Source organism: Acomys minous, assembly GCF_964271855.1.
Source record: "Acomys minous genome assembly, chromosome: 1".
In the NCBI taxonomy this organism is placed as follows: Eukaryota; Metazoa; Chordata; class Mammalia; order Rodentia; family Muridae; genus Acomys; species Acomys minous.
Window position 1 is genome coordinate 165,060,898 of NC_140483.1, and position 23,350 is coordinate 165,084,247.

Genomic DNA, 23,350 nt, shown 5'->3' on the forward strand with positions numbered 1-23,350 from the left:
CATTTATATTATTACACATATATACAATAAACTACCCACAACAGGAAGAACCACAAAACAATCAGAAATTATATAAATGTTGCATTCATAGTCTTTTGGCTATTTGTATTTGGCAGCCTTGAAGAAAACATCTTTTCTATCTTGGTGAGTCTTTGTCAAGACATGTGGTAAAGAACTCTGATTATTTTATGTGTGTGTGGCATTCACTCTAATGATTTCCTTTGTTCATTGTCAACATATCTGGTATATTTACTAATAATGCCCTGGAAATGATGGGTAAAATAGAATTTGTAAATTGATAAGATAGAATACAATTCCTACCCAAAATTCATGTTCAATGAAGTATAATTGCATGGTACATCAAGAAAACCCATATATAAAAACATTAAAAGTGGATAAAATTGTGTAAATCATTATCAAGACTGTCAGGTTTTCCAAGGTACAAAGAATAAAGTCATAACCAAATCCAGGAATTCCTTAGGATTTGTTGATGCCAACTGTTCTGACATTATTTACTTTTCAAAATTAAGATGATGCCAGGTGCAATAGCATATGCATTTAGTCCCAGCACTCAGAGAGGCAGAGGCAGGAAGATCTCTGTGAATCTGAGGCCAGTCTGGTCTACAAAACTGCAGCAGTCAAGGTTACACAGAGAAACCCAGTTTCCAAAAAAAAAAAAAAAAAAAAGATGAAGAAGAAGATGGTGATTATATTAAGACTAAATAAGACTAAATGTTAATTTGTCATAGATTATCAAGTTATTTATGGTATAAAATACAAAATTTGTGCCAGATTTGGATGTGAAAATTGGCTTACAGATATGACATTTTTAGTAAATTAAACTAGTTAAAAATCATGTCTTCTAGCTGGGCGTGGTGACACACGCCTTTAATCCCAGCACTTGGGAGGCAGAGGCAGGTGGAACTCTGTGAGTTCGAGGCCAGCCTGGTCTACAAAGAGAGTCCAGACCAACCAAGGCTACACAAAGAAACCTGTCTCAAAAAAAAAAAAGAAACAAAACAAAAATATGTCTTCAAGATGAAAACTCCATTTTAATACAATATTTCAAATAATAACAGTGTTCCAACTGAAACTGAAATTATGACAAACTCAAAGACAAACCACTTTATGCATTCCCACATGTAAGCAAAACAGTTTTATATAAACAGGTAAAAATTTGTGCCATTTTGGTGGTGGTGGTGGTGGTGGTGGTTATTCCGGGGTATATTTGCAGCTCCATTTTCAGTCACTTAAATTTTTATCTCCAGTTTCAAATGGAAAGTATAGGGCTACAATCTAACATTGAATGATAGGAAAATTTGTTCATGTCTCTTTACTGAACTTGTGTAGTTCCTGTCTTCCCAGAGACAAGTATCCCATATTTCACAATCATGCCTTATCAATGTCATCACTTTTGGCAGCACCTACATTTGTGAGCAACAACTTTCAAGGAAGAAACACAACACTAAGATTATATGAGACCCAAAATATCTGATGAGCATATTGAGAACTCACTGAAAATTTTGGTTGCTTCCATCAAACCAGGTGCATCAGTTTCTCAAATACAATGGCAAATATGTCACAGGCTTCATGTAGCCCTCTTTTCTGATAAAAACTAAAACTGAAATTTTATTATATGCAGGTGCATGCACACACAAGTAGATATATAGATATGTTCATTTTGTTCATTCAATAAGTTCATTACATAAGTGTATTCATTTCACTTATTATTCACACGGGACCTGCATATCAATTTTGAAAATCTCTCTAATGACTTCATAAATGAGATTATTATGTAAAAACTACTTGTCTTTGGTGACGAGTGGCATAGAAATTATACATAAGCCTCTTTCATTTTGGGGAGAAAGTGAAGATTTAGTGTTTGTATGTTGAAAGTGGGGCTCCAGACAAATTCATTGCCATCCATCAGAGCCTAGAGAAGCCAACACTTTAGGCAACCCAGGTTTAAAGTAGTACATACGCCTGTGTAATTGAGATAAAACACACTGTGTCTGCAGAGAATAACTTTTCTAAAACAGTATATTAGCTACCATACTGGGATCAGAATTACATTATACCAATTTTCTTTGCCTCATAAGTATCATGAGATAGTTGCTATTGTTGTCATTGTTGTTGCTATTTCATGATCCAAAAAATAAAAATTGAGATATAAATTTAAAACCATACCCTAAGCCAAATTAATACTATGGTTATGTTTTTTACCACTTTGACTGCAAGAAAATATATCCTAGAAAATGTTTAGAATTAGATGTATCTGGTAAGTATTTTGTAACTTACCTCAAGTTCAGATATAATTAGCTGTATTTGTATGATAAGATGTGTAATGTGTACTACTTATAAATGTGTACATGTTGTTTGTTTTGAGATATGATTGTATACTTAAGCTGGCCTATAACTCATTATGTGCCCAAGTATTGGCTTTAGTTCACTTCATCCTACCTCAACTTCCTGAGTTCTGGGATTACAGATGTGTGCCACTGTTCCAGCCCATTTATAAAAACATAAATATGCACAATGTCTTCCCTTACCTTAATATTCGCAATAGCCAGTCTATAAATGTTGATGGTTGTGGTATAGGCTATACATAAATGAGTTTATTCTAGGCATATTACTTTATAATTTATTTTTACATACCTGTATGACTTGAATGTCTTTGTTTAAAAATGCATAGTATTGTGCATGTTTTAAATGCTAAAAAATATGACATAAGCATATAATAATTCACTTATGTAATTATCTAAGTATTGTTGGAAATTGACATTTTTATGGTAGCAGACCTTCATGTAAAAATTTATAAATAGTAACTTCTCTATGATGTTCTTTAGGATATAACTTATTATGATAATGATTTACAAAATATAATAAAAAATTTTCCAAATATCAGTGAGTACGACACAAAGTCCCACTGCTAATTAAAAAGCTATACATTCTGGGAATTGGAAAATCTGTTTTCTCTAATGATTGTCACTGGGTATATCAAATACAGTCCTGATGCACAAGAGCAGTTGGCCACCATAAATGGGCTCATGTTTGTTTGTGTGTTTGTTTGTTTGTTTGTTTGTTTGGGGGCTTTAATCACATTTTGTTTTTATACTTTTTGTCTTATGTATTTTGTTTGCTTGTTATGACTTTCATTTTGTGGGAGAGAGAAAGAACATGAAATGAAATGTATGGGGAAAATATGAAAAAAGTAGAGGGAAGATTATGATCAAAATATGTTATATACAGAAAAATTTAAAGAAAAAACTATTCAGAAAGAAGTCAAAAAAGAAACAAAATGTTGAGAGTAATTCAAGAATACACACACACAAGTGAATAAACTAAAGTTGGGCATGATTTACACACGTTTTTTATTTTAATTTATTATCATTTATTCAGGTTACATCCCAATTGTTATCCCCTCACTTATATCTTCCCATTCCTTTAATCCCGGATCTTGGAAGGCAGAGACAGGAAGATTTCTATGAGTTAAAGGCCACACTGAACTGCATCAAGTTTCAAGCCAACCAAGGCTACACAGTGAGACCCTGTCCCAAAGAAAATAAAAAAGTCAATACAACATATGGAAGTGGAATTTAATAGAGATAGAAATACTACAAGCTAAGATACTGAAATAAAAATTTTGGTAACACAAATAAAAAGCTCTGTAGATCGACCAGAGAGATGTTTCAGGAGATAAGAGTCAAGCACCCACATGGTGGCTCACAAACATCTATAACTAGTCCCAGGAGATCTGGTACTCTCTTTTGACTTCTCCAGGCACCAAGCATCCACTTTACGCACAGACAGACATACATAGAGACAAAACATGCATTCATATAAAATAAATAATGAGTATTAAGACAAAAATATCTGTGGAAAAACCGCACAAATTTTTTAATAGATATAATAAAACATATCATGGCTTTTATCATAAGGTAGAGGAATGAGAGAATTCACACAATTAGGTATATTAATAGTGAAATATAAAAGGAATGTTCAAAATCTGTGGGCTACCATGACATGATAAAAGCTATGAATAATAGACATAGAACCAGGATAAAACTTTATGGTAAAGGCATAGAAAACATGTTCAAGAAAATAATTGCGGAATTCTGGAACACCTAGGGAAGGATATACACATTCAAGTACAGAAAAGAGTTAAAATACTAAATATATAGAACAAGGAAAGTGTATCGAAAGCTCCTTTAGCACAAAAGAAATGAAAGTAGATCCATCAGAATAACAACAGAATTTTCCAAAGAAACCTTAAAAGCAAGAAAGTTTGCAATTATTTATCTCAAACTCTGAATCACAATTGATGGCAACTGAGATTACCACTCAGAGTGTTAGCTTTTTTTGTTGGTGTTGCTGTATCAAAAGTGTTGATTAAATTATTTAAGAAAATAAGAGATTATTTCATCATAAAGGTTGAGGGTATCTATCATGTTAGGGAACTCGTAATCCTGGGAACCTGAGAAAGCACATCACATTGTGTCAGCAGGAGGCAAGGAAATAGATGAATGCTGATGCTCAGCGCACCTTTTCTTTTTTTTCAGTCTGGTGAAACAGAATGGTGCTGATTATAATTAGGATTTTTTTCCATCTTATTTACCATTGTGTAGAAACCCCACCACTGAAATGCCAAGAGGTGTCTACTAGGTACTACAGATCCTTCTAGTTGACCATCATTGATAATCAATAGACCCGACCAAAAAAAAGGTCAAAATTCAAGGAAAAGAAAAGAAAATCTTTCTACGATAAATACATGTTAAAGCAATTGATTACCATGGCCTGAGCTCAACACAAAGTACTTGAAGTACTAACACTTTGGACTAATGAGAACTATAAGCAGAGAAGAAGAAAAACTACCCCCAAAAAATGTAGATAAACAAGTACAAAATAAAAGGCAAACAAAAATACACAACAAAATTGCAGGAATTCTACACCTTTTAATAATAATTAAATATTACTCATCTAAATTCCCCAAAAGACCAACAATAAATTGCACTTTTAAAAGGCCGTATCTATTTGTTGCCCCAAGCAGTACAAGTCAACATTAAAAGCAAAGCCAACCTGAGGATGAACAAATGAATAAAGTTATACCAAGAAATTTTAACTAAGAAACAAACAGGAGTTATTATTCTGATATCTGATAAAATATTCTTCAAACAAAAATTCATCAGAAAAGATAATGGTCAGTTTATATTAGTTGAGGGACCAATACATCAAGCATATATTACATCTGCAACAACGTAGTTACCAAACATCCATGTGACCTCTTGCAGAAAACAAAACAAACAACCAATAATAATAATAATAACCACTATTGAAAGTAAAGACATAGAATAAGCTTCGTACTATAAAAGTGATTAGCTTTGATACCTGATTCTCATTGGGAGATGAACCCTAACAAAAAGGAAACAGAAACATTGAATTGAATAACATCATAGACCAAATGGCCTTAGAGATTTGTTGGCATTCCATCCAAATACTTCAGAATATACATTCTCAGCAGCCCCGATAACTTTTCCTATACCTGATTATATACTACAACACAAAACAACATTTAGCAAATACAGGAAATTTGAATTGTTTTTTGTATTATGTCTTATCACTTGGGAACAAAAAAAAATGAAAATATTACATATTCATAGCCATGGAAAAGAGACACATGATTGAATGGTGAATGGGTCACTGAAGTCAGAAAAAATAAAATAATTTTTTCTAGAATTGAATAAAAATGAAAAAAAGCATAATAAAAGTACGAGATACATTAAACATAGTCCTAAGAAGGAAATTTACAGCTAAAAGCACCTACAAAAATCAGAGATAGATGATAACAAAAAGTACATTGAGATTCCCTGTCACTAGTCAGAATAGCAACCATTAAGGAAACAAATAACAAAAGGAATATGAATTACTGTCAAGAATGTAAATTAGTCTAGGCACCACATCAGCATCTCAAAACTTAAAAGGAGGTCCTACACCTGACCTAGATAGAACATTCCAAAGGAAGAAATTCCAAATCAAATACCACAGCATCTCTTGCACATTGTTTATTAAAGCACTGTTCACAACAGCTAATTCATGATTCAACTGAGATGTCTAACAACAGAGTAATGTATTTAAAAAATGTGGCATATATACACAGCAGAATTTTTTTGCTATAAAAGGAAGGACATGAAATACTTATGGGAAAATATATGAAACTGGAATAATATTAACTGAATTAAACCAATTACAAGAAGACAAATAAAATACATTTTTAAATTAAAATAAATTATAAATGAAGATGCTGAAGCAAAAAAACATTTTTACAACTTGTTCCTATTTACACCTTTTAGACTTTTTTCTATCTTGTCTCAATACTTTGACTAGAAATTCAGGTACTATGGGCTGGAGAGTTGGCTCAGAGGTTAAGATCACTGGTTGCTCTTCCAGAGGTCCTGAGTTATGTTCCCAGAAACCATATAGTGGCTCATAACCATCTATAATGTTCTCTGATGCCCTCTTCTGGCATGCAGGTATACATGCAGTAGACCATTGTATAAATAATAATAAATTAATAAATCCTAAGAAAGAAAGAAACAAAGAAAGAAAAGAAGAAATTAAGGTACTATACTGACCGGAATACATAAAATAGACACACTTGACTCAATCCTGATTTTAGTGTGAGTGATTTTGTCTTTCCTCTACCTTCACAATAATACTAGCCATAGGTTCGTAGTATACAGCCTTTATTATTATGAGATGAGTTCTTACATCTCTAGGCTGTCAAGAGTTGTTATTGGGAATGGATGTTGGATTTTGTCAATACACTTTTCTGTGTCTATTGAAATATTTGTATAATTTCTGCCCTGTGGCCACTTAATATAATAAATGACATTCATTCGTTCATTTGTCTGTTTGTTTAAGTTGAACTACCTCATGTCTCTGTAATGGAACCGACTCCATCATGATGAATGATATAAGGTCCTCTTGGTAGGTTGTTTCCGTGATCAAAAGGAGTGCCCTTCCTTATCTCTTCTGATTGGGTTCCTTTAAGTCTACTTTATCAGATATTAGAAGAGCAACGCCTGTTTGTTTTCTCATCCCATTTGCTTGGAATGTCTTTTATTTATTTGTTTGTTTATTTATTTATTTATTTATTTATTATTAATGTATACAGTGCTCAGCCTGCATGTACACTTGTAGGCCAGAAGAGGGCATTAGATCACATTGTAGATGATTGTGAGCCATATGTGGTTGTTGGAACTTGAACTCATGACCTCTGGAAGAGCAGCCAGTGCTCTTAACCTCTGCGCCATCTCTCCCGCCCCTCTTTTTAAGCCTTTCAATATAAGGAGATGTCTGTTCTTGGAAGTGAGATGTTTCTCATAGACAATGAAAAGATGAATCCTGTATCCTAATCCAATAGGCTAGCTTATGTCTTTTGATTGGAAAAGTGTCACCATTGACACACAGAGTTATTATTGAAAGTTCTTTAATTCCCATACTTTTGTTTATTTTTATGGTGTTTGTTTTCTTATTCCTGATTTCTACAACCACTAGTCTAGCTTCATTTTTCCCTCAGCATGTATTTGATACACTTACCTGTCTCTTCAGTATGAAGTATTCCTTCTAGAATTACTTGCAGAATTGGCTTGGTGCTCATGAATTTCATCAGACTATTTTTAATATGAAAACTATCTGTTTTAATTTTGGCACATGTTTTTTCTGGGTAAATTTGTCTGGACTGCACCTGTATCCTTTCAGGATTTGAATCATAATTCTCCACATTCTTTTGGATGTTAAAGTCTGAGATTTTACAAGTTATTCTGATAGACCTTCCTTTATATACAACAACCTACCCTTGCAGCTTTAAATACTATTGTTTGTTCTGTATGTTTGTTATTTTCACTATAAAATTATGTGGAAAGTTTCTATTCTGATGTTGATTTGGTGTTCTGTGAGCCTCCTATATGGATGAATACCATTCTCCCTAGATTTGCAAATGTTTTTGTGATTTTTGCTTAATGTACCTTTGACCTAGAATTCTTCTCTTTATTCTGTGACCATTGTTTGTAGATCTGGTCTTTTAATTGTGTTCCAAATATCTTGTCTATCTTTTAATTTGTAATTTTACTTGATGGTATGATCCAATGTATTTAACTACTCTTGATGCCCTGATATTCCACCTTTGCTATTCACTATATTGTTGAGGTTTTCCACTGCACTTTGTAGTTACTGAGTTTTTTCATTTCCAGCTTCATTTCAGTTTTGCATTTCCTCTATGTTTCAGTATCTTTAATTCTATTTTTGTACTATACAGTATCCTTCTTATTTCATTCAGCTATTTGTGTTTTCCTGGGTCTCAACAATTTATTACTATCCTGCTGTTTATTCAAATGTTTGTGTCTTCTTTGAATTTTTGAACATGTTTATAATTATTCCTTTGAACTGTATTCACTTGTCTCTTTTACTAGGAGACCATTACAGTAGAACTGGTGGTTCAGGGGGAGGTTCATATTTGTGAAACTTTTGCTTCATTTTGTTTTGTTTTGTATTCTGTTCTGGATTTTTCCCCATATTGAGGGACACTGCCAGACAAAAGATGGGAGTTTGGGAATCATGATCCGGGAAGGACCAGCAATCTGAAGTATGAGTCATTTTTCTGGTTCTCCAAGTCTCCTGCGATGGATATTTGGTCCCCTCTTAGGCAGTGAATGAGTTATGGGGTCCTGAGGAGGCAAAGAACTGAAAATACAGATTGGGGTTACCTACCTGGGTCTCTGACTTTGTATGGCACCTAGAAAGCACCTGGATGGCAAACTCTATTGTGTTATAGCACTGAACTCTGAAAGACTTCATTTGTAATTTTCACGTGTTCCTTAACCATTTTCACATTTTTCATAAAGACTTGACTCTTAGAGATTGCAGACCAGAATAACATATGTATATCCTTCAAAACTTTCATCAGTGTTGTTTATTTTAGGTTTATTGTGCTAATCTGAGAACTTATGATATAGAGTCTGTTACTAACATGATATTTTTATAATAACAACATGCTACTGAATAGTTTCACATATTGCTTGAACTTTGTTTCTATGTACATATTTTTGTAAAAGAAGAAATTCTGAAATTTAAACTTCATAAAATAATTTCTTTCCAGGTGCCCCATTGCCTAAAGCAAGTGGTTCTGAGCCCCTGGTTGCCAGCTCACCAGTGAAAGGAGCTCAGTGTGCAGATCCTCCAAGTGAAGAGGAAGATAAAGTACAAGATGACCCCTTGACCATTTCTGAACTAGCATACAATCCCAGTGCCAGCCTGCTCCCTACCCCAGTGGATGACGATGAAATCAACATGCTCTTTGACTGTCCATCTAGGCTTGAGTTAGAAAGGGAAGACACGGATTCATTTGAAGAACTGGAAGCAGATGAAAATGCCTTTTTGATGGCTGAAGAGGAGGAGCTGAAGGAAGCTCGCCAAGCTTTGTCATGGAGCTACTCCATCCTGACTGGCCGTATCTGGGTCAACCCCCTGGTCAAGAGTTTCTCCAGGCTCCTTGTGGTGGGCCTGGGACTGCTGCTGTTTGTATTTCCCCTGCTCCTCCTCCTTTTGGAGTCAGGTATTGATCTCTCCTTCTTATGCGAAATCCGTCAAACACCAGAGTTTGAGCAGTTTCACTATGAATACTATTGTCCCCTGAAGGAGTGGGTGGCTGGGAAGGTCAACATCTTCCTGTACATGCTGGGTTGTTCATAAGATTCGTAACTGATAAGACTAAGGGCTATCTTCAATAATAGTAGTGTCGTTTTCAGTAGATGTTAGGTTTTGAATGGCCTTGAGTTATCAAGAGGTATTTTCTCTAAACTGAGTACTCAAACTTTGAAATAAATTTTCTGTACTTGATTGATTTTAAGTCAGCTTAAATAAAATATAGTTCTTTGAGTTATCATTCAGAAAGGCAACCACAAAGTAACAAAAAATCTCCTTATTATATCATAATCATGTAATATATTGGAGTTAGGTATTCCTGTTTCTTTATTGTGAGCTATAATCAAGATCAGAATTTTAGTAAAAATACAAAAGAAATCTTTTTAATATAATATTTGATGAAAATAATGTCCTTTTACTGATGGCTATACAAATAAGTTGATGCTGGGGTTTTCTTTCAGTTTATTTTTTAAATATTTTTATGCATTCTAACTATTTTGGTAAATTTTTAGCAAAAAAGAAGCTTTCTGGAGTTATTTAAGTATACATATTGTAAAACTAATGCATGTGGAATTTTTTAATCTTTTGGCACCTGATTTTTTAAAGATATTTTTGGCTAACTAATCCATAATTTATTACCTGCACATAACTTTGAAAAATGATAGTAAGATACTACAGTAAATTCACAAAACATGATTGGGTTAGAAGATGTGAGCATGGAGAGCATTGAATTGATATTGTGGGGTCTACTTTTCAAAGTTTTGGACACGATAATCTTATACTTTCATTTGCATTTGCTCTGGGGAAGCAGAATGCTCTTAAAAGAAGTTGAAACTACTTGTGATAGTAAAATTGTTGAAGATGCACTAGTTAATTGTTCATGTTTACTAACCTAAGTGAAAGCAGGCAGGATTTGGCAAGTAGAAGATAGCAAAGAAGAGCTGTGGGAAGATTGCTGGGCAAGTGATGATAAGCATGGGATTGCCTTTATGGCAGTGATGGTGACACATGGCACTCAATGTAAAGAGACATGCACTCACTTTCTGAGTTTGCAAAGTCATGTTAAGTTAATAAAAGTGGAGACTTTTTTAAGGTAAATTTTTGGGATTCCCTCACGCTTTTTATTGTGAGTCTCTGGGTGAAATTTCAAGGTGTCTGTTTGTGTGTTTGTGTGTGTGTGTGTGTGTGTGTGTGTGTGTGTGTGTGTGTGTCTGTCTGTCTGTCTGTCTGTGTGTGTGTCTGTGTGTGTGTGAAAGACAGAGAATGGGAGAAGAGAGACACACCGATAGACAGAGAGAGAGAGAGAGAGAGAGAGAGAGAGAGAGAGAGAGAGAGAGGTTTCCTTTATGGATTTCTTTAAGTTCTGAACTCTTTTCTAATGGAGGCTTCCATTGAAACAATGAAGTGGACTATCTGATAATACACCTATTCGGTTTGGGTGAAGTAGATAATGGAAGACATAAACAGACAAAAGAAATGATAAATCCCGGAGTGCATTCCTTCATGCCAATGAGCCCAAGATAGGAAACACCTGGTGCTTTCCAAATGTACCAATGCAGTGTTACAAGTAAGAAACAAGGAAGTCAAGAGTTTACAACATAGTTTCTCCTGTGTTGAAAATGTCTCATTGCCTTTGGTTAAGAAAAGACTGGGCACACAGAATGAGCACACTCTGTTCTATTAGGTAACTATTTTGGAAAGTAAACGTTGAAAGTAAGTTTTGAAAGTCAGCTCTTGAAACTTTGAGTTGAAGGCATTATAATATATACTTGCTATTGCATCCGTGATTTATAGTATTGGGACATGAAATCACTTATTTTGGAATTTTGCCACTGATCAACATTTTGACTGGTCTTGATTTTTCTCTTTTGCTGTCATATGACTTTGAAGTCATACTCTCTGGCATAGGGGTATTCCAGTGCAGTTGGTAGAAAATTACTCACCCTTTTAATTTTGCTTCATATTTTCTTTGAAGTGCTGACAACTCATCAAGCCTTCATCTTTTAAAAATGATGGTTAAGTTAAATAAGATTTTGAATTATGGAGATAGCATATTTATATTATAAAATATAAAAAGAAAATAAGACAGATATAACATTAATACATGCATGCAGATTTGTAATGAGGAGCAAGATGAAGATAGTTTTAACATTATAGCTTACATCACCCTTCTCTTGAGGAACAGTTCATTATGGAGTAGAAATATTGTTAGAGAAAGACAGAATAAAGACTGCTAAATTAAAACAATAACAGTAAAGCCTAACACTGGGATCCTATAATGTCTTTTATTTGCTATAAAATTAAAACCTTTAAGAAATATACATTTTCTGCTAGAAAATTTCATCGGTTGCTTGAGTCAAATGAAGAAAGATTCTTCAAAAGATAGTATATAAAATACTGAGATTGAGAGTTCAAAGCAAGTACACAGTATGTGACTATCCTGTATTATTTGGTATATGTATAAGTATAAGAGATGTGTATGTATGTGTTTATATAGGTATAGCCCACATGCCTTTCATACATACTTACTTGTGCTTATTTTGCCCCAGGTGAGGAGTTTGTGGAATGCTATTGTTTCTTTCTCTCTCAGATATCATGATCTGTAGACTCCCAAGTGCTTAATTATTTTATGAAAGTATTTTGTGTACATTTGTGGATTTGTGTACACACACAAAGAGAGAGAGAGAGTAAGTAAGTGTATACAGACTTGTCTTTAGATATAATGTGAGCTTCATAATGAGAATGATATAAGTAAAGGATCATATATTTCTGAGTTCTAAACATGATTTGCTTTATGTATTTACAGTATATTTTGTGATTTGTTTAATGTTTATGAACAAAACGTTGGGAAGAATTTACGATGAATTAATTTCTTTGAAATACTGAGAGGTATGGGGCCATATTACTGTTATTGGAGCTGTATCTTTGTATAGTAAAATTAGCATTCTATGTCAACATCCAGATTGTATGTCTGTTAATATGGTAGCAGGAATCTCTAATAAAATACTCCGGGGAAAAATTATTTTTTTCAATCATTTAGTTTTATTTTATGTAAAGTAAGGGTTAGAAACTATAGGATGTGTATTAGGTAATGGAAAAGATTACCTAATATTTTACTGAAGTTATAAGGCTCAAGCAGAAAAAAAATAAGCACTAGAAACACACTCCATTATAAAAGAAACCATTAGCCAAATTAATGGTATTAAGGTAAATATATATGCTTGGGACTTGAACTTTTTGTGCAGAACCATGATCCAACCCGGTGCCTGCCTTAGTCCTCCATGGTCTTTTTCAGCCATTTCTTCTAACCTATCTCCATTTCTTTGTGACTTCCAGCTGACACACAGCAATTGTTTCTACCAGAGACCCAGAGCCACCACATTTGTCTTGTCTGAAAAATTATTAAGCTCAAAAACAGATTAAAGACCACATTTTTCCTCCTTGCCATTCTCCACTCAGGCCTCTCCAGACTTGTTCTAAGCCTGCCACTGCCTACTTAACTCAGTCCCTCCTCCAAGCCTACTTCTGCCCCTTTGGGACTTGATGCAAATCCAGAATCCAAACCATCCCTAGTTCTTCCCTGCCACACCTTTCAGCTATTTCTTCTAGATCAACTACATTGCTTTGTAACTCTCCATGGCCATGCAGAAACACTCTATAAGGAACCCCATCACCACCACACTAGGGTGGAAATTAGCATAACACCACACTGGCCTAGGACTCAAATTGGGCGACAGCAACCAAGGAAAAAAACAAAGGCAAGATAAAGTGTCATAACTCCAGATACCTGGATCCCAGGGGAAAAAAAAACCCAAAAACATTAACAATCAAGCAGATGTATCTCAGGCCCAAAGAGATGGCTTAGTGATTGGGAGCACTGACTACTCTTACAGAGGACCCAGGTTCAAATCCCAGTACCCACATGGCAGGTTACAGTTTATAACTCCAAGATCTGACACTCTCACATAGACATACATGGAGGCAAAACACCAATGCACATCAAATAAAGGTAAATACATTTAAAAAGAAAAGAAAATATATTTCCTCTAGAAGCCCTATTGAGGAAAGAAACTTAGCTAAAGCACAAGACAAGGAATTCAAAATAGCAAGTATGCATATTTGCAAAGACCTTAAAGAAGATATAAGTAAATGCCTTAATGAAGACCACAGGAAAAAAGCAACATAATAAAGAAATGAAAATAATTCCAGACATGATATATAATATTCAAAATATTAAATATACATAACAAAGGATATTAAAAGCTGCAAAACAAAAAGACCATGTAACATATAAAGGAAGGGACATTACAAAAACACATGATTTTTCAGTGGGGACTCTGGAAGTCATAGGAGCCAGATGGATGTTATGCAAACACTGAGAGATCACAGATGACAGGCCAGTCTACTATACCCAGCAAAACTATCAATTACATCTGACAGAGAAAGAAAAACATTCCATGGTGAAAGCACATTCAAGCAATGTCTACCAATAGACTTTTACAAAAGACACTACAAAAGGAAAACTTCAGTCTGAAAGCTTACTGTATCCAAGGTAACAAAAGTAATAAATAATCCTGGAACAAACAATAAAAGAGAGGGGCAAAGTCTGTGTCATAGTAACATAATAATAGGAATTAATAAATATTGTTCATTAATAACTCAATATTTATGATCTCAATTCCCCAATTAAAAGACACATTAACAGACTGAATTAGGTAACAGTATCGATCTTTTTGCTTCATGCAAAAAACACATTACCATCAATGGCAGACACAAGCTTAAGGCGTAAACAGTGGTAAATGATATTCCAGACAAATGGAACTAGAAGAAAGTAGCTGAAGTTATTGTGATAACTGACAAAATAGACTTTAACCCAAAACTAATCAGAAGATATAAGGGCAATTACTACATTTAAGAAAAAAATCCACCAAGAGGACATTGGAATTATAAACATTTATGTGCCAAATACAGGGTATCCGTTTTCATTAAAAAACCAAAAACAAGAAGAGACTTGATACCCTATGAGCATACACAGGGGGAGGAGGTCCCCCTCAGCCACAGTCATAGGGGAGGGGTATAAGGGGAAAATGGGAGGGAGGGAGGAATGGGAGTATACAAGGGAAGGGACAACAATTTAGATGTAATATGAATAAATTAATAAAATATATTTTAAAAAATATTTTTTAAAAAACAGTACTAAAGCAAAGAGTCACATATTGACCATAACACAGGGATAGTGGATGACTTCAATACCCCACTGTTACTATTAGATATTTCACTCATAAAAAACTGAACAGAAAAATGCTGGAGTGAAGTAATAACATAAACCAAATGAGTGTAGCAGACATCTATAGATTATTTAAATTTAAGTAATTTATTTTACCTTGATTTAACATATGTAGGTCATACACATCAAGAAGTTTAAAATATGCCCTTGAGTCTCTAAATTTAGTTTCAAATACTAAACAATACACTTCCTTCTCAGAACTCATGCAACTTTCTCCAAAATTGAGCACATGTTAAGATACAAAGCAACTGTAAACAAACATAAGAAAATTAAAGTACCACCTAGCATCATAATTGACCACTGTAGATTAAAGTTGGCTATCTACAACAACAGAAAACAGCAAAAAGTATACAAACTCATGAAAACTGAAAAGCTCACTATTGAATGAAAAATAGGTATAGACAGAAAACTATAAGGAAATTTAAAACTTTATAGAATTGAATGAAAATGGAAGCACATCATTCCAAAATGTACAGGACACAAAGAAAGCAGTTCTAAGAGAGAAGTTCTTAGCACTAAGTCCCTACATCACAATATAGGAGTGATCTCATATTAGTAACTCAATCACACACTTAAATATGTGTAAAACAAGTTGAAACAACACTCAAAAAGAGGAGATGAAAAGAAATAATCAAATATAGGTTTAAAATCAGTAAAATAGAAACAAAAAGCAAACAAAAGCAATACAAAAAATTCAGTGAAATAAAGAGTTACTTCACTGAAAAAAAAAATCAACAAGATTGACAAACCCCTAGCCTAATTTTTAAAATTGGAGAAAGAAAATACAAATTAATAAAATTAGGGATAAAAAGTGAGACATTACAACGGGCACCAAAACAAATTTAGAGACTCAACGACATATTTTATTTTATTTTTTATTTAACTGATTTATTCAGATTACATCTCAACTGTCATCCCCTCTCTAGTATCCTCCCATTCCTCCCTCCCTCCCTCTTTCACCATATTCCCTTCCCCTAGTTCTGTGACAGAAGGGGACCTCCTCCCCTACCATATGGTCACAGCCTATCAAGTCTCATCCTAGTAGCCTACTTATCCTTACTCTGAGTGCCACCAGGCCTCTCCACCAAGGGGAAGTAGTCAAATAGGGAGCACCAGAGCTCATGTCAGAGTCAGTCCCCACTCTCCACACAACTGTGGAGAATGTCCTGTCAATTGGCTAGATCCGGATAGGAATTCAGTGCTTATTGCAAGTATTGTCCTCGGTTGGTGCTGTAGTTGTTTTTTTGTTTGTTTGTTTTTGTTTTTTAACTTTTAAACAACTACTTTTATTTTGGATTCCTTAAACCTCTTTCTTCCCATCTGCACCCTAATCCCTTCCAACACTCCAACACCAGGTAGGAGAGAAAAAAAAGTTAGTGGGGAAAAGGGGTGTAGTTTTCCTTAGCTACTTCATGCTGATTAGGGTCATCATGTTCCTTGAGGCAAATCCAATCCTCGTTGCAGGATATCTCCAAGTTCTTTGCCTCCTCAAACTGCATCAAGAGCAACCATGAGCAGCAGAGAATAAGCGCCTATAGCCTTCTTCTTCCTTGGAGCCCCCAGTCTCTTTCTGGGTCTGGATTTTATCCCCACTAACAAAGACCATGTCCCACCTCCTACCCTCACATGAGGTAGTGGCTGACAAATATCAAGTGTCCTCTCAGGAGGCAGTTAAGATCTGTGGACAAACTGGAGCAGCCCCCATATCCCACACCTGGGATTAAAACAAAGACATGTTTACATATAAACCAAAACATCCACTACATCATTGGAAATAAGTTAAAATGAAAATTTGGTTTTATATATTACAAATAATAACCTCAAAGAATTAAAATACACTATGAGAGATGACTCTAAATATAAGCACTAATAATATAATCGTAGTTTTAAAAAGTGTCCATTTTAAAAATGAGTTAAAGCAAAAAAAAATAGATATGTAAAAATTAGCATTTGTAGAACAACATTTCTTGTGAAGATATGTCCTAGTTACTTTTCTAATGCTATGAAGAGACAGCATAACCAAGGCAACTTCTAAGAAAAGCAAACACAAAGCAAACACTTAAATGGTGGCTTGATGTCTATTTCAGAGAACTCTCAGCTACCTCTCCAGCATGATGTCTGCCTATGTGCTGCCATGCTCCCTGTCATGATGATAATGGACAACCTTTGAAACTGTAAACAAGCTCTCACTTAACTACTTTCTTTTATAAGAATTGCCGTGGTCATGCTGTCTCTTCACAGCAATGAACACCAGTAGACTAGGAAATTTCCCAAAACATTTCCATCAGTTAGGGATCAAGCATTCAATTATATGTGTATATTGGGCCATTCTTATTCAAACAGCAACACTATAGGGGAAAATGTTTTATAAAAATAATTTCGTATTAATTACAGAACACAAAGAAAAGATTATGCAACATAATCAAGGTGGCTCCAGTCAGAGATGCATGAATATTCAACATATGTAAATCAATAAATATAACCCATCATATAAACAAACTCAAAGACAAAAGCCATATGATCATTTCATCAGATGCAGAAAAGGCCTTTGATATAATTCAACATTCTTTTACGATAGAAGCCTAGGCATACAAGAGACATACCACAGCATGATAAAGGTAACATCACCTGAAATGGAGAGAGGAATTCAAAACATTTCTACTAAAGTCAGGAAAAAGACAAGATGTCCACTGTCTCCATACCTAATCAATATAGCTCTTAGAGTCTTAACTAGAACACTCAGATGACTGAAAGAGATCAAGGGAATACAAATCGGAAGGGAAGAAGAAGGGGTTCCTTCACCAGAAAACCCCTACAGCTAATAATCACTTTCAGAAAAGTAGTGAGAATCAAAATTAACACATATAAAACAGTAGACTTCCTATATACAAGTGACAACCATACTGAGAAAGACATCAGGGAAACTACCTAAAAATAAAACAATAAAAAAATCCCAACACAACTCTTCACAGAAATTGAAACATCAATATTCAACTTCATATGGAAGCACAAAATAAAATGCAGGATAGCCCAAAGTATCCTGAATAATAAAAGAACTTCTGGAGCTATCACCACAATATATTTCAAGTTGTGTTAGAGAGACATAATAGTAAAAACAGAATGGTGTTGGAATAAAAAACAGGCACACTGAATAATGGAACCTAATTTTTAAAAAACCCAGATACTAAAACAAAAATAATAATAATAAATAAAAAATAATAAAAACTGTGGACACCTGAGGCCAGAAATATACACTAGAAAAAAGACAACACTTTAATAGATGGCACTGGTAAAAGTGGATGACTGTATGTAGACTATTGAAAATAGGTTCATGTCTATGTTATTAAACAAAACTCAACTCCAGGTGGATAAATGACCTAAACATAAGGTACCCTGAATCTCATAGAAGATAAAGTGGGAGATATGCTTGAACTCATTGACACAAGAAACGACTTTCTTAGCAGAACAATGATACCATGGGCACTAATCCCAACAATAAATGGGACCTCATGAAGCTAAAATAACAAAAAAGCAAACAGAAAACTTCTGTGCAGCAAAGGATAACATCGTGTTGCAAAAACGTTAGCATATGGGCAGAGGAGGGATCTTTACCAATTATGTGTCTGAATGAGATTTAGTGCCTAGAATATACAAAAAAATTACACATTAAGAAAACAAATATCTCAATCAAAAATGAAGTATAAAGTTAAACAGAGTTCTTAAAAGATTCGAGGCAGGGGATGGAGTGATGGCTCAGATGTTAAGAGCATTGACTGATCTTCCAAGGATCCTGAGTTCAATTCCTAGCAACCACATGGTGGCTCACAACCATTTATAATGTGATCTAAATGCCCTCTTCTGTCATGCAGGCCAAGAACTGCACACATAATAAATAAATAAATCTTAAAAAAAAAAGATTGAGGCTGAGAGCACTTAAATAAATGTTCAAATAGCCATCAGAAAAATAGAAATTAAAAGAACTTTAGGATTTCATCTTGGGCTGAAGAGATGGCTTAGCCATTAAAGGCTAGGCTCACAACCAAAACTATAAGAGATTTCATCTTGCCCCTATCAGAATGCCCAGGATCAATAAAACAGGACAGTACATTCTGACAGGAACTTAGGGAAAGGAAAACATTCATTTCTGGGAAGAGTTCAAACTGATACAGGTACTGTGGACATCAGCGTGGAGGTTCTTCAAAACAGCTGAAAATTGATCTACTACAAGATCCAGCTATCCTACTCTTCAGTATACACCAAAGGAGTCTACATTATACTGCAGAGATACTTACTTCTCCATATTTATTAATGCTCTATTCCTAATAGCCAGAAAACAGAAACAACATCTGTGTCCATCAACTGATGTATGAATAATGAAAATGTAGTGCTTTAAAACACAGTTAGTCTGCCATGATGGTGCATGCCTTTAATCCTAGCACGCAGGAAACAGAGGCAGGCAGGCAGAGTTCGAGGCCAGCCTGGTCTACAAAGCAAGTCCAAGACAGCCAAAGCTACACAGAGAGACTTTTTCTCGAAAAAACCAAAAAAAAAAAAAAATTTTTAAAACACATAAAGTTATTCTTCTTTTACCCAAAAAGAAATCATAAAATTTTCAGGATTTCATAATTAAGCAAATAGAGCTGGAATATATCATCCTTCGTGAGTTAACCCAGACCCAAAAAGACAAACGTTGTAGGTATTCTCTTATATATGAATGTTAGGTTTTTTATTTAATTTTAATTTTATTAATCTATTCAGATTACAACTCAATTGTTATTCCATCACTTGTATCCTCCCATTCCTCCCTCCCTCCCGCTTTCACCCTATTCCTCTCCCTTAGATCTAAGACCAAGGGGGACCTCCTCCCTGACTATATGGTCATAGGCTATCAAGTCTCATCTTGGTAGCCTGCTTATTCTTTCTTTGAGTGCCATCATGCCTCCCCACCAAGAGGAGATGGTCAAATATGGAGAACCAGAGTTCATGTCAAAGCCCGTCCCCACTCTCCATATAACTGTGGAGAATGTCCTGTCCATTGAGTAGATCATAGTAGGGGTCCGATGTTTACTATTGTATTGTCCTTGGTTCGTGCAATAGTTTGAGCAGACCCCACTGGCTTTACATATTTGCATTTAAATCCAAATAACCACAAAGGCCAGGCAGCTAGTAAGAGTCCAGTGGGGGAGAAGAGCTTCCAAGGAAAGGAAAATAGAATACAGTGTTATAAAGAGATAAAGGGGAAAATAGTAAAGAGGGGTTAAATGGGGAGGGGAATGGGAGGATAAAGGGAGAATATAGGGAGGGAGAACAACTAATACTAAAGACATTTTGGAAAAACCATGCAGAAGCTTACTACTGTAGACGTTTCCTAAAACATGTACGTATATGAAATGAATTTTAATTGAATCACCATATAATTAGAGACAAAATGCCCCAACTAGACACATTATACCACCAAATAAAATCCCCAGTGCTTAGAATTGGTTACATCTTTTATACTCATTGGACAAAGGGGCCCCATGGGCACCCTTACAAGACATCACAATCTACTGCCAGGGCTACTTGTTACCTTTCACAACCACTTTGTCATTGAACACAAAGAAATTGAGCTGATACCAATGAGAAGCTTCACCCTACTGACTAGCATTCATAGTGCAAAAAAGGTAATCTGTGCCTTTTTGGAGGAGAAAGTTAATCATCAATATTGCCTAACTATAAACTTATAATCTCTAGTAGTATACTGGCACAATCGTGGAACAAATACTATAGGAGAAATCAACCACTTTTGCATTGGATTTAAGGCCTACTCCAGGGAGATGGCACCTATACCTGACACTGATAAGTGACCAACATCCTCAAACTAGATAGGCCATGAGTCCTAAGAGAAAACCTATTTATAATTCTGCTAATGAAACATAGGAATAAAGTGAGTCCTAATGACATAGTACCTTAAATCAATGCACTGTTGAATCCTCATCAGAGAAGTTTCTTCTTGTGACTGATATAACTCAGAAACCTACAACTAGACAGTGTGCTGAGAGCCTTAAATAGGATGTCATTATCACCTCCTCCCCTCGAGGCTCAGGGATATATGTAGAAGAGGTGTCAAGACTGTAAGAGCCCAGGGGTGTTGTATGACTCAAAGGAAACAGCCTCTTCAAAACACAACAGGGTCAATACCCACTTAAACACACAGAGACCCTGGGGCATGCACAGACTCAAACCAAACAAGAGCCTAAACTGAGAAGTGGATACAAACTCACAGCCCTGATCAAGAAGCTATTCACAATTGATATCTGCTGGGAAAGGAAAAATCATAGTTCTACGCTGCATGTCACTAGATAAACGATCTACACTCCAGGGAAGGCTCCATGCCCAGAAGTAGTTGATCAACATAAAGTGATTTTTGTTTTATTTTGGTTTGTTTGTCTGTTGTGACTATTACTTTTGTTTTATTGGAGAGAGAGAGAGAGAGAGAGAGAGAGAGAGAGAGAGAGAGAGAGAGAGAGAATGAAAGAATGAATGCATGAATGAATGAAGACAGTTGGGTGGGTAGTTAGGTGAAGATCTTAGAGAAGTTGTAGGAATAGAAAGAATAGGATCAACATATATTTTACATAAAAATACTTAATAAAAATAAATACACAGAAAATAAGCAGAATTGGGAAAAATGATCAGATTGTTAGAAATTAGGAGTTATCACCACTGTCCAGAAAAAGGAGTTCCTGTTCCAGAGAGAGTTGCGTCAGACTGTTATCTCTGCTATCCTTGCCGTGAAGCCCCTCTATCTGTTGCAGACTTGATACAGTTTTGCTATTGTACTTTTGCTGCCCCTCTAGTGTGTATTCCACCCACTCGTCACACAGCTGCAGAAGGAATACTGTATATGTGAAGCAGTATCAGCCTCTTGTTGGAGTTGTTTCCTGAATACATTAAATTTTTCTTACTCAGCTGTCCTCAGGACAGAGCACAGAGTCCAGGGGGGGAAAAAATGAGTTCTGAGTGTAATGCTCACTGACTGGATGACCTAAGGACTTGCAGTCCTGGATCTGGCAGCTCTTTTGAGTGTCTGTGAATGAGTTGGCACCCACTGATATTTAGAGATTCATACCTATCCTAGGGCTTAAAAACAATGTATGTGCCGGCAGTCATGGCACATGCCTTTAATCCCAGCACCCAGGAGGCAGAGGCAGGTGGATCTCTGTGAGTCGAAAGCCAGCCTGGTCTACAAAGTGAATCCTGGTAAGCCAGGACTGTTACACAGAGAAACCCTGTCTCGAAAAACCTAAAATAAAATAAAAACAATGCATGCATTTTCCTGTTAAATTACACTGAGCATTACTCAGTGATTTAGCCATATGAGGGTTGAAATATTCTCCTTCTGTGCTTGAATGAGGAGGAAACCCTTTTTCTACTCAACTCTAAGCCTTGAATCGACCTTAAGAAAGCTAGTGGGATATTTACAATAAAATGTGTACACTCCATCTAGAGTTACAAATCTAAACTAGGAGTAGATATGGGGAAATTGGGTTGATAGGGCATATTTTCTTGGAAACAGGTTGAGTACTGTCCATTGAGCCTAAGAGCCCCAAGAATACAGCACTTAGCCACTTGCTTATTGTGTAGAACATTGAGTTTCTAAGCCAAATTAACATCTCTCACAACATTCCCAACCTAAACAGCAAGTACTGGTGAGGTGCTTGTACATAGAGAGTGACTTCAGGGATGGCTGTGGCTGATGAGATTTGAGCATCTTTGGGCTGACTTTCTCTACTTAAGGGAGATAATGTGATGAAAGGCCCTGTTTACTTATCCTCCTACTTCTCTTTCTCTCTCTCTCTCTTTTCCTGTCTGTCTTGGACCTGCTTTTGGACTTCCAGTCTCTATGCCATAATCAGACCCAGCAGGACCTGCACATGGTGGACCCATCCAATACCAGTTCTCCACATTCCAACCTCTCTCTCTCTCTGTCTGGGTGGATAAATTTGTGAGCCAGCCAAGAAGGCTCAACTGTCATCACTTCAGAGAGGAAGAAAGAAACATCTCTTAGCCTCAGACTTCAGGTGCACAGACCCATCCATTAGTAAAGCTGATTTGAACCATCTTCTGGCCATTGTGTCTTTTATCTGCTGGGAATTGCAATAGTGGCAGGGTGGGGCTGGGGGCAGGGTAATACTTAAAACTTTTAACTTCCAGTGTCCCAAAAATAAAAGACAGTGTACAGAACACTGCTCTTGGCTAAGCCTTGGGCATCAGAGGATGGTTGTCACCAATTTGTGTCTTCACAGTTTTCACAAATGAGAGGAGGAACAACAAATCAGTAGGTAACTAATATGGGGCTGATTGGAACCACATATATCTATT

At 35.6% G+C, this 23,350-nt stretch overlaps 1 protein-coding gene across 3 annotated transcripts in view; it reads left to right on the forward strand.

Annotated features, from left to right (window-relative positions):
• Positions 1-23,088, forward strand: part of FRMD3 (FERM domain containing 3) — a 209,159-nt gene extending 186,071 nt beyond the window's left edge. For 2 of the 3 annotated variants that reach the window (XM_084783838.1, XM_084783839.1), the window contains one exon: positions 9,155-12,718. In XM_084783838.1, the coding sequence (XP_084639964.1) occupies positions 9,155-9,747 (593 nt within the window). In that variant the 3' untranslated portion in view covers positions 9,748-12,718. Of the gene's footprint in view, positions 1-9,154; positions 12,719-22,866 lie in introns of those variants that run through there. The other variant, XM_084783840.1, reaches the window with a different exon arrangement.
• Positions 23,089-23,350: the final 262 nt, after the last annotated feature.